General features: G+C 31.0%; 1 protein-coding gene across 1 annotated transcript; it reads left to right on the forward strand.

Moving 5' to 3' along the window:
• The first annotated feature begins 314 nt into the window (after positions 1 to 314).
• LOC117693133 (uncharacterized) lies at positions 315 to 3,186 on the forward strand. Its single transcript, XM_034483355.2, has 5 exons — positions 315 to 400; positions 638 to 762; positions 913 to 1,005; positions 1,345 to 1,473; positions 2,967 to 3,186. Exons 1-5 carry the CDS (start codon positions 395 to 397, stop codon positions 3,133 to 3,135), a joined length of 522 nt encoding a protein of 173 aa, XP_034339246.2. The 5' UTR covers positions 315 to 394; the 3' UTR covers positions 3,136 to 3,186.
• The last annotated feature ends 10,349 nt before the right edge of the window (positions 3,187 to 13,535 follow it).

Consider the following 13,535-nt stretch of genomic DNA (forward strand, 5'->3'; position numbering starts at 1 on the left):
GGTTTGAAATGGGCTAAAAATTTAGCTGATGTTTTTAGGTCGGTACTATTTGATGTCTTCATTGAATACATAAAATGCGAAAATTACACGGATGGTTAAAAATGGGCTACAAATTTATTTGATTTTCTACGTCGACTTTATTGATGTCTCCATTGAATATATAAAGTAGGTTGGTTATCTTTTAAAAAATTCAATTGCGTATCCGTGTACTAATAAAATATGAAATCTGATTGGTTCATACATAAATCTTGTTGATCAATGTTTTCATGGATTAATAACATCAATTTTGATTGGTTAAAATATTATCAATATTGAGTATCTTTCTGTATAAAAAAAGCAAGACTCAGCGATTGAAAAAAACCATCGCTGCTTTGACACAAATATTAAAACAGCTATGAAGGTAAGGCGTTTTTGTAAAAGTTTTCTATTTATTTAAATTTGATTTTGTTTTTGCAAAAACCAAGATCATTTTAGGTATGCATTTTTACGATACCCTTTTAATCAAACCACTGAATCGATTAACAGATCTTAAGATATATATTTTTCATTGATGATAACAAATATTAAAGAATTTCTGTGATATTTATAAATTTTTGATACGTTAAATCACTAATTGATTTTCTCATTCCGTTTTCAGACTTTAATTGTCGCTTTGTTGCTGGCCTGTCTGCTTTATTGCAATGGTCAAGAAACGTGCATCTCCTCTCCACCGGATGAGGCAGAAATAGACGGAGCAACGGACACCCAACCCAGAGATATCGAGTTAGTATTCTATAAGTAATTATAATACACATACTGTGAGTTATTTGTGTGAATTTACAAAAATACTTGCAAAAACGTGGAATATAAATGTTAATACGCTAGTTTTCTTTAAACAAATCGTAATTGTTGGAACTTTTATCATCCAATAAGGGCACAGATTAACGATGCCCTGGGCAAAGATGATGAAGTCAAGATGGCAGTAAATGCCCTGGCTGCTGAGAGGGCGCTTGTGTACCAGGAATCGTGAGTACTTTGTGTATAATGCATGTTACATGAAAAAGTTTTTTTATGTTCAAATAAAGGTTAAGACCACAGGATAAAACGTTTAAAGATTAACTACCTTGCTGTTATTATGAAATTATTTAAAAGAGCAACAGCTCTAACAAAAACTGACAAACATTGTTAAAATAACCCGCTGTTGTTTGCAAACAGAGGATTAACTTTAATTAAGAAATGTTTTTCTAAAGATCAAATCACTTTCTTACTTCGAAAAACGTTTATAATTCCTAGGTTAGGAGATTTTTTTTTCATTCATTCCAAGTAATTCTTTGCAATTTTGAAATGTTCTCCTTTTTTCGACAGTAAATCTATTTACACAGACACTTGTCCAAGAAGGCTTGTATATGTCACAAGTGTCAAAGTTTCAAATGAAAAGTGTTATGTCGTCTCCCCTTACCGACAAAGAGTGACGTATGCCGTCTGTGGAGGAATGTAAGTGTAGTCTAAACTCTTTATCCGTATATTTCACTGTGTCTTTTTCTACAAAATTCTTGATCTTTATATTTCTCCGTTTTTTAATTTTATTCCAAATAATATTCTTAACTGTTTAAATTTGCAATAGAAATATGGATTAGGGAATCTACGTTATCCTTGAATTGAGGAAAATGTGAAAAAAAAATCAGTTGAAACACTCATAGTTAGATCTCATAAGAGACAGTATCGGATATAATGTTTGTGATGGCTGAAAGTCACGGGAGACACTGTCTGAAATAAATTTTGTTATGCCTGAAAATTAATCTATTTCCCATGACTGAAAATAAATATACATGTATAAGTATCATAATCAAATTTGCGCGATAACTGAAACCGAAGCCCATGGAAATTAGCTCCATGCATAAGGGTTATAGATAGATATTGACTTATCTCTCTTCGTTGATGATAACAGTAGGGACCACATTGAGGCAGTATAGTGTACATGTAAAAATAAATTTAAGTGACTTTTAGCAGAGAACAAATTGTTCTAAACATCTTGTATACCTAAGTTCAATCACAACTTAGTCCTTTTGAATATGGCAATAGTTCGTCGATTACATTGGGAGTCAGTCTATTCATGTTGATAACCAGTCTATTCAGTTTATTCATGTTGATAGTCAGTCTATTCATGTTGATAGTCAGTCTATTCATGTTGATAGTCAGTCTATTCATGTTGATAGCCAGTCTATTCAGTCTATTCATGTTGATAGTCAGTCTATTCAAGTTGATAGCCAGTCTATTCATGTTGATAGCCAATTTATTCAGTCTATTCATGTTGATAACCAGTCTATTCATGTTGATAACCAGTCTATTCATGTTGATAGCCAGTCTATTCAGTCTATTCATATTGATAGCCAGTCTATTCATGTTGATAGTCAGTCTTATCATGTTGACAGCCAGTCTATTCAGTCTATTCATGTTGATGACCAGTCTATTCATATTGATAGCCAGTCTATTCATGTTGATAGCCAGTCTATTCATGTTGATAACCAGTCTATTCATGTTGATAACCAGTCTATTTATGTTGATAGCCAGTCTATTCATGTTGATAGTCAGTCTATTCGTTGATAGTCAGTCTAATCATGTTGATAGTCGGTCTATTCATTTTGATAGTCAGTCTATTCATGTTCATAAATATAATTTGTTTGTCTTGTTCTGTTTGATGCTATCTGATTATTAATGTGACTTTTTTTTATGAAACTAACTATTTGTGTCTTTTCCTGTTTAATGGTAATTTTACTACAGGCATTTATGTATCTATTTCTGTAAGGTCACAGCTGGTCTAAATATTTTTGTGGTTATTTTATCCAGATATAAACCGACTATTGATGCACATTAATATGTGTTATGATATTCTGTATGATGATAATGGTATTTCTGTTCTGATAAATAACTCTTGGTGTGTTTTTTTTTTGTATTCTGATCCCTCATTTTCGGTGTGTATATTTCAGTGGTTGTTACGGAAACAAATTCTACAGGAGTCAGTGTGTCAGGACCGGTTGGACCAGACTACAGTTCTGGGTGTGGTGTCCAACCTGTGGGTTCAAGCTGATTGCTAGGTGGTACCCACAGTGCTGCTCCTGCTACCGGTGGTATTCGTGTTTTGATGTTAAAGCATGAAACTGCATTCAGAAAAACATCGTGTTATGAACATCAAATAAAATTTTCATCACTGGAAAGTCCGTTTATTGTTGTTTGTTTACACCTTGATAGATACATTTTCCAGTGTCTTTTGCAGTGCTAAAACTACGACTCAAAATTCAAACGAATAGCTCAATAAATTTTATCACTGACGCAATAAGCAAATGTGTTCCTGAGAACAATTTGTGTTTCTTCTTATAATTTGTTATTAATTAAAATAGATTTTTGTATAATCAAAAATTTAATCGCATCAATAATTATCCCAAGGCGTTTACCAAAGATTTAATCATTTCATTCATTAATTGATGACATGGAACTCAATAATGTTTAGGCGTCATAAGAAAATAAAAGGAAGAAAATGCAGGACATTTTCTAGCTAAAATTTAGTTTAAAAACTTTTCAACTTATTCTAGATCAAATAATTTTAGTATAAATTATATCCTCACAAATTTTTAAACGTTTTGAAGATAAGATGTTTGTGGCAGAAACATTATTTGGTTTGAAATGTTTTTAAATAAGTCATCGAGTACTCGAATAACGCTCCACTCAAGCCTCCGATAAATCGACTAAGTCGACCAAGTAAAATTTAGTAGTTACAACTTATGTACATGTAAAAATACAACTACTCAATAAACACAAAAGTGCTTGACTTCTGGTGTTGAAATTTTGGTCAAACAAGTGTAAACATTAAGAATGAACAAGGAAATAAATTTTGTTTATATCTGTATTGATGTACTGTTATCATTATTTAAAAAATGATTTAAAAATGCTATTTTTTAAAGAAGAAGTTCAAATAACATAGTTAATTCGAGTATAATTTTATTTGTGAGTTTCGTAAAAAAAGAAAAAAACTACTATAGAAAACACCTGAAGTCAATATTTCAAATTCAGTACGCAATCACAACACACAAGAACTCATTTGTGAACAACTCGATAAGGATCAATGGGATTGAATCTTTATCCTTTTGTAATGAAAAGATGCTATCGGTGCTAATTGTACATCCTCTTTCACACAATACATTGAATTAAAATTTATTTAACAAAAGTACAACAAACTATCAGTTTTATAGACCCTGAGACAACTAATACCATCTTATTCCATGTCGAAGACAATGTTAAAAAACATGTTAAAAATTAGATTGCTGATTTCGTTAATAAAAAAGATTGAATCTGAAATCGAATCTGCCCTTTCATACAAGTGTACATGTCTGTAATATCCGGAGTTACTTTGTCTCAGAAACGGAAATGAATCATATATAAAGGTAGAGCTTAAACAAAAGTGTAGAGATTAGAGATTAAAAGATATTTTGATGAAGTATACCTTAATAATATGTATAAGGTACCGGTATGTTAGTATTAGTTAGTATATAATTATAGCATAAAGAATTGCAATCTGAAATATTTGTGCAAAATATTCAATATCTTAACATTTCTTGTATGCAAAATAAAAAGTAAAATTAATTAAGTTATTTTACTTCTGCTTTTAATTTTAGCATTTTAAAAATCATATTGACGTATTTTTAAGCAGAATTAAATCTACATGAATGATAACAGGATAACAAGAAGTGTCATAAGCTGTGTATATGTATAACTATACCTGCATCGAACCAAACTTTAACCCATATAATGTATTACATAAATACATTTGGGGTGGTTAATTTTCATCGACCTCTCAAATCCTTCAAATGGTTAAAAAAAAAAAACGATGTTGTAGTCTTGACATCTGGTTGAAACCCACGCCGCAGCCTGTTTCCTCTGTCCTTATGATCGACCCATGATTTCATCTACCGCCTGTATAGACAGGGAGTCCACCTGCAGCAGAAAAAGCACTGTGGGTACCACCTGATGATCAGCTGGAACCCACAGGTGGAACACCACACCCAGAACTGTAGTCTGGTCCACCCAGTCCTGACAAACTGACTCTTGTAGTTGGTACTTCCGTACTACATGTAACTGCAATAGTACTTAGATAATAAATACAGCTTTTGATAAGTATACTTGTTATTTGGAACTTATTCACTTATGAGTAGTACTTACATTTTGAACACTGTTCGTTAATACCACATATCCTTCTTAAATGGATAATATACAAAAATAGACTCACCTTTTTGTGACTACATAATATCATCCCAAAAACACTGACTCTTGTAACAACTACTGAAATCGATACATTTAAAAGTATTTTTGATAATTATGATTGTTGATTGTTATTTCAATTAACAACAATACGTATGTTCCTCCACAGAGGGTGTAATGTCACTCTCTGCCTTTCTGGTGACACAACATAGCGACCTTGGATTCAATAAAAACAAATAGTCTGGTGGTATATCTTAGATTTCTTGGGCAGAGGTTGCTATAAACAGATTTTCTGCAAAGGGGTCATGTAGTTCACCATACACCTTTGTTGAATTATCATCACTTTAATTAACTTCCCATCAAATTAAAAAAAAAATAAAAACTTTCATTTAATTTTGTTATAATTGGAACAAACTATCTCTGCCAATGTTCAATGTACTCACTGAATGTCAAGAGACTGGACCTCCGTCTGTCCGTGTATAGCATTCATTCTCTGGATCAGTTATACACGTAGTATTCTATCACAGTAAATGTTACAGGCCACAAAAACATCAACAGTGAAAGTCTTAAATTTGTCAAACCACTTCTTGTAAATCTATTCAAAATCTGTCACAAATTGACATTTTTCTTATATTTTTTTTTATTGGGAAATAAAGAGCGACACATCTACAGTAACAAGGAATCTAATTAGTCTTAAGTAGATAAATCGTTGATGAAAAAAAATTATGATGTCATGTTTTTCTTAATTGTGGACTTCTGGATCAAAATAAAAAAACCCAACTTAATATCAGGACAGAGAAAACAAAGAATTACAAAAAGTGATGAACTATATTTTAGCTATCATTTCAGGTGAATATCATATACAGTATTTATAGTATATATATAGTATTTATATTTATAAACATAACATGGCAATTTTTATATCGCATCCTATATTAGCCCGAGGTCGCTGTATATCAGCCCTCGAGCCTCACGGCATTCGGGCTGATATACAGCGACCTAGAGCTAATATAAGATGCGATATAAAATTGCCATGTTATGATTTTTATATCATATACTTAAAGAAAATATCAAAGGTACAATAAAAAAAAAAACATGTGATGAATGATAATTGTTAACAAATTGCTCCGTGTCCATATATTCCATCTCTAATAAACTTCCCTGAAATTTTGCGCCAGCTGTTTGTAAACAAAGTTGACGTCGACGTAACTATTTGCATCATACTAGGAGATCGGAGTTGAACGACGCATACCGAACTCTACGTCATAAAAGCCGATGATTAACGGAAAGGGTGTGATATAACATCCGAAGATTGCCGGAGAGGGGTGTGATATAAATCTTATATCACACCCAATGGTTTATATCACACGGGTAGGCGAATTTTCGGTTTATATCGCACAGGGCGGAAAAGGGTATATTTTCTATAAGTATACGATATATTTTCGAAAGGTAAAATTTATAAAAAAGCCCTGAGAAATTCGAATTCAGAACGTACAGATTTGCAGTTAAAGCTCACGATTTGATTTCAAATATTTTTCTTTATGTTATAAATATGAAAGGATAAATAATAAATATGAATAAAACAAATTCATAAATTTTTAAAGGTATATCGACGACTTATCACCATTCTTACGCCGACTCGATATACCCCAGTGAACTTGAAATAAAAGATAGAGTCTGAGTCATCTGTTTCATATTTAGATATTTTACTGGAAAAGACATTAATGGCAACTGACAACAAAACTTTATGAGAAACGTGAAGACTTTAATTTTTCTATAGTCAACTTGCTCTGCTCCAGTTTAGTTATTTTTTTTCTTTTTGACATTCGAATTATAACACTGTTCTTCATACCATATATCATCCAAACTGTACTTTCAACCAATCAAAATTAATGGTTTGAGGAAATGCGATCTAGTTAACTGATAACGGAACATTTAAATTTTCACCAACGAATCAGCAGATTGTATTGCCTATCATCAAAGCACCCGGATTTAGAAATAAAAAGAAAATGTAATTTTAAGATTTGATGTGTCATGATTATATGGAAAGTACATGTACATGTATTTAAAAAATTGTCTCATATATATATATATATATATATATATATATATATATATATATATATATATATATATATATATATATATATATAAGAAGCACTAGCAAACCAACAACACTCGTTATCTAAAGTGTCGGATCAAAAGATACAAGATATAAAAAAGCACTAAAAATAACCAACGACACAAACAATAAAGTAAAATATTGTCAAATTTTCGGGACAACCCGTCCCTTCTTCAGGACAACAAAATAAAAACTACATAAGAAAGAAGAAAAACATCTACAAAACTAGCACTAAACTAAACTAAATAATATATAAAAACTAAATAATGTTTAAACACCGGATCAAAACGTGGCAGCTACATCTTTATATTTAAGAATTCGAGCCCGAGAAAGAAAAATCCCGTCCGACGCAGCGGACGGTCTGTGAAGAAGTGCGGTGTCCGGTGTTTAAACATTATCTAGTTTTTATATATTATTTAGTTTAGTTTAGTGCTAGTTTTGTAGATGTTTTTCTTCTTTCTTAAGTAGTTTTTATTTTGTTGTCCTGAAGAAGGGACGGGTTGTCCCGAAAATTTGACAATATTTTACTTTATTGTTCGTGTCGTTGGTTATTTTTAGTGCTTTTATATATATATATATATATATATATATATATATATATATATATATATATATATATACCTTTATTGCAGACGTCATTGTTAAAATTGTTAAAAAATATATAGAAAACTGTCCATTTTGTATGAACATTTGATTTAATGACATAAATTGATAAATATCAATCAAATAAATTCGACAATTTAGAGATAAAACACCTTTGTAGTCATTTGCATTGCAGCGTTACGACGCATAGTGAATAGAATTGGTTTCGTGATTGATTCGTACTAGGCTTGTTCAAAATTCGTATTACCAAAGAAAGCATTTTAACGAGGCCGAGTACAGAACGAGTACGCACGCTTTCGCGCAGCGTTTCATTTGTATTGTGACGTCATCTGTTTGCTTTGTTGACGCCATAGTTTCAACTGCAAATATTCAGCGAAATTTGTTGAAAGTAGCTTTTTTGATGCGTAAAATTGACATTATATTGTGGAATAAACATAAATGTCTCGAAGTATAAGCTATATTTGGGCTCGGGTTGAAAACGTGAAGAGGGTTCAGCAAGCCTAGCCCTCTGTCACGTTTTCTTAACCCGCATAAATATATAGCTTAATTCATATATTTCAAAACAGTAACCATATATTTTATATTAATAACATTTCATGTGATATTATATATTTATTTATTACTTAAATATGTCTGAATGTTTTAATAATACTATAAAGATCACCATTTTCGTCGTTGTCAAATAAAAAATAGCCATTATCTGACAAACTGGGAATTTGGGCATACAAAAAAAACTTTGATAAGACCCCTGGAACAAACCAGGAGGTAAAAGGTTGACCATTTGATGCCTCTTAGCAATAACTTTAATATGTAGAACAGAGAAAGAAAGCCCTAGGGCAGAAGTTTAAGAAAATTGTAAAAAATGTGCAAAATTGATACATTTCAAGCAAAATCCCATAGGGTCCTATGTTAAAAATTAACAAACTTTGAGATGACCCCTTAAACAAACGGTGTGGTAAATGTCTTATTTCTTTATCTTAAAATAATAATTGTATCAGTAGAAATTCATGTAAAAAATTTCATTCAAAAATCTAGGGCAGAACAAATTAGACCCGGCCTCGTTAATAAGTTCTTCTGTTTCCAACGCAAGACGTTTTATGTAATATTGTTGATCTGGCTAGGATTGATAGAAAAACATATAAAACCATGGTTGTGTGTATATACTGCCATTTATTTTTGCTAATAAGAAATATTAGGCAATAAGGGGAGGTCTTCAAACAGTCATAATATCAATTACCATGCAGACATTGAATGTAAGTAATAAAAGGTGAGCAAATGACCTTCCCCATATTAAACAAAGATATATAAGCTACAATATCAACATGTACCAAATATACATATAACAAAAATATTGTTGAACAAAAACAGCTATCACACATCAACAGCAACATATATGTGTAATACAGTGCAAAATAAATCCCCAACTACAAAGGTGATGAAACGGAAGGAGGGTGGGTTGATTGCGGTATTTACAAACTTGTTGACAGCTGACAGTTAAAAATGACGTAGTCAAAACATCGCGCGACTAAACGCCGCATTCTGATTGGCTAATGTAGACAATTAAAGAAGATCAGCTAAATACTAACAAATTAGAATTACAATTATATCATGACTAGACTATTATTTTTGGTACTGGCATAAAAATAAAATCACAATTTACATAAATGCTATTATTAACAATAATGCTGTATTAGTTTTCATACTGTTTCTTCTTTTGTCACCACAAATTTTATGCACGCAATTTTTCGAAAACTATTCTTTCACAAATGATCAGACGTTATCTGAATATATTTTGTTTTTTTAAAAATTTACTGTCGTCACTTCAAATGTTCAGGTACCAATTTATCGCTGATTTTGTAACTTTTACGACCCAATATGTGCACAGTTGATCTCAAAAAGTATTAAAGAGATGAATATGAAATGTTCAAGAAGGTTAGATCAAAGTTGGAAATTGTGTCTATTTGTTTTTGTTTTACGCCGGTGGCGCTATTTCTTGAAGCTCGCCTAGGCCCGAAAATTGGATACGAATTTTGAGGGAAAATTTCCATACGTTTTGATTTGTATCTTTTTATCCGTTGGTATTTTATTTAAAAGACATATATAAATAATAAGGTAGAGTAATAAAGGTTCTTTCCAACGAAATAAAAAGAAAGGGGGCTGGTCCCTTTAACTTGGGGCCAAGAGACTCGTAAATTCTATTACAAATAACATAAAAACGATTCAGATTTTGTAATGCATTATAAAAGCAAAAGTGTTCACCGTAACAGACAATCAATCTCTCTCTCTCTCTCTCTCTCTCTCTCTCTCTCTCTCTCTCTCTCTCTCTCTCTCTCTCTCTTGTATCACAAAATTAAAAAAAAAAACATTGCTACACCCACCTATTCCGTAATAAGGGATTTTTAGTGGCCGAAGTCTTTAAACTTTGACGCAGTATATCTTAAATAGGAGACATATTTTGTTAAGCACTGTGGAAGAGATAGTGTTTGTATTAATGATATAAATATATAAATGTTTGTATTAATTTATTATTGTAAGTTTAAATGAAATGTTCAAACTTAACCAATTTGATATGTACTTATGAAAAATAATCATTAAATCAACCTTAAAAAGTTATATCAAGACCAAGTTGTTAATAAAACAGTTTTATTCTCTATAAGAGTCTATAGCATTATATTTTTATTTGTGTCAGCGAACTAAATAAAATGTTAATATGGATGTTCGATGTATATTTCACGTCCCTGACTCAGAGCGTATATAAAGGGTTTAAAGCAACGATACACATATACTTCATACAAACTAACATCAATATAAATATAAACATCAGCACTGAATGCTTATTATTTGATGCTACTAATGCGTGATCAATTTAAATGCACCGCCTTGGTGTATTATAAGACCGACAACATAAAGAATAAGCATTCAATACTTCAGTTATAAATTAATTAACACTTTTTTTACACTTATACTGGGTAGTATCGGTAGAATAAACCCTGCATAGTCAAGGGTTGTTCAAAGTAGTATCATAAAACCTGTATTCACATTTAAAAAATGGATGTTTGCGAAAAAAAGCGTTGAAGGTATAAGGATGCTCAAAGTAATTAAGTCATCACATTTCTATTTGTCATATTTCGGGTTAACTTTGTAGAAAACGTTATATACACCTGAAACAAGATAGTATCATTTTTGGATACTTTTAAATGCACGGGGGTATCACACTGTGAAATAGGCCAACCGTGATATCTTTGTTAACCTGAACATAGACCTGTTTATCAAGCTTCACTGAAGATTAATCAGACGCAATCAAAATAGAAATTAGTCCCCTTTTTTACTAATTAAAACGAGCGAAGCAGATCTTCGTGACCAATTAATAAAATATAAGTTAAGAAAATTAATAAATAAAGAGATACTAAACCACTTTCCATTTTATCTATATATCAGATACATGTAAACATGTTTTCTTTTCGGTGGTAATTTGATATTGATTTTAAATGTGCTTTCTTCTTTTCTAGAGGTTTTCACGAGTATAAATTAACAGCAGTGTCTGACAAAAATTGCATTCTAATAAACTGTATTATTAAATTGATGAGAAATGAAGTTTTTGCATTGATTTCTATTGAAGGAGGTTGCTAACAATAACCTTGCGTTAATCGATATCATAAGATTTACATCTACTGAATATAATTCCTTCTATTTCTTACCGAAATTTAAAGTTACTCCATAGCTCTATAGAAATAAACAGGACTGAGAGATGTACACGCCCCTCGTTTCGACTGGTCGAAACCTACAGCGACCTAAGAAAAATCACTGACTGCACGAAATAACCATGATGATGTCAGACTCAAATTGCCATACAAGACGATTTGGCTGTTTCACCAGAGAAAGTTTTTTATTGTTCATATATCACTTATTTGATCAGTCACGAATGGCTTTAAAGGGACTTGGACACAAATTTGACTTAAAATGTTCAAATTTTATTTTTCCATTTTCAATGTTTACACTAATAAATATAGAAGTTTTTAATGCTATGTCAAAATTTAAAAGTCAAATATCAAGTTATAAGCATGATACAGAGTTCATAGTTCTTTGTTTTGTAAACAAAGCTCGAATATTGTCATTTTTACATATGTGTTGTATTGGTGTAAGTTTCAATCAAATGTATCTTTCTTTTGTTGATAATAGTATTTAATAAGATATTGAGTTAGTTTAAGTTGTTTTTACATGTCATTTTGTCTAAGGAATGGTAATTCTCTACATTATATTTTTTGTAAACAACTATAAGACTCGAGCTTTGTTTACATAACAACCAATTCTTACCTCTGTGTCTCACTTGTAACTTGACTTTAACATTCAATATTTTGGTCAATCATTTAAAATGCTCCAGTAAATCATTCTATACATAAAAAATAAAAATAAATTTTTTGATCTCAAATCGTGTCTAAGTCCCTTTAAAAACAAAAACAACCTGATTAAGAAACAAAGATAATACCGTCGAACAAAAGTTATCGATACCTTAAAATTGCATTGTTGTGTTATTATATTTTGTTAAATACATGAACTTTTGAATACAACAAATCTGAAAAATCGTCCTGTAAAAAACCCATATATTATTTACTTTAAATAATTTTACGATTTATTTATAAGCAGTTTACAACAGGAAAAACATATTTTGACTTTCATGAAATAACCATTTGATGTTAGCAACAATCGTGTATTGTCATTTCGATATATCATACATGTTAGACAAAATCTCACAATTTTTACCCACTCATATTGATAAAATAATTGCCAGTAAGATTTGTGTTAACTACAAAACGGGGGTTTATTCTATCTTTTTCCTGTTTTCATTCATTTCATCCATCGTGTAAACATACTGTGGAACCATTGGAATTTGACGTAGCTCAATTTTCGTGGCATTCGGGTAACCCACAAACACGAATTTACATTCTCCAGGAAAACTAAATATAAAGGTTTTCCTATTGAAGCTGAAAACCGACGCATCTACGAAATTACATCCCCACGAATAAGCAAAAATCCGACAAACCACGAATATTGGCCTAAACGAAATTAAATGATTTCACAGTATTTGATATTGTTTTACTTAAAACCTTGCATTGATTCGTTGCATAGGGTGATTTACAAGTGCTATTTCGAATATGCAACTTCTAGACCAAAGTCCTCAGTACTCATTCTATGAATTATAATATGTTGTTGTCTTACAGGTTTATATTATCAAACAAATAAAATATATCTTAACAACTGATGAGTTTTTTCTTATCATGATACTGACCACAAATAAATATACCTTAAAGACTGATGAATATTTTTTATCTAATCATGATTTTGGCTACGAAATCAATTTTTGTGAATTAAACAACTGTGATGTAAGTAATAAATTTGAAAAAAATGCGAAAATTACACGGATGGTTTAAAATGGGCTAAAAATTGGGTTGATGTTTTAGATCGACTTCATTTGATGTCTTTATTGAATATATAAAATAGGTTGGTTATCTTTTTAAAACTTCAATTGCGTATCCGTGTACTTATAAAATATAAAATCTGATTGGTCCTTACATAAATC

The sequence above is a fragment of the Magallana gigas genome, chromosome 3 (genome assembly GCF_963853765.1).
Source record: "Magallana gigas chromosome 3, xbMagGiga1.1, whole genome shotgun sequence".
Taxonomy (NCBI): domain Eukaryota; kingdom Metazoa; phylum Mollusca; class Bivalvia; order Ostreida; family Ostreidae; genus Magallana; species Magallana gigas.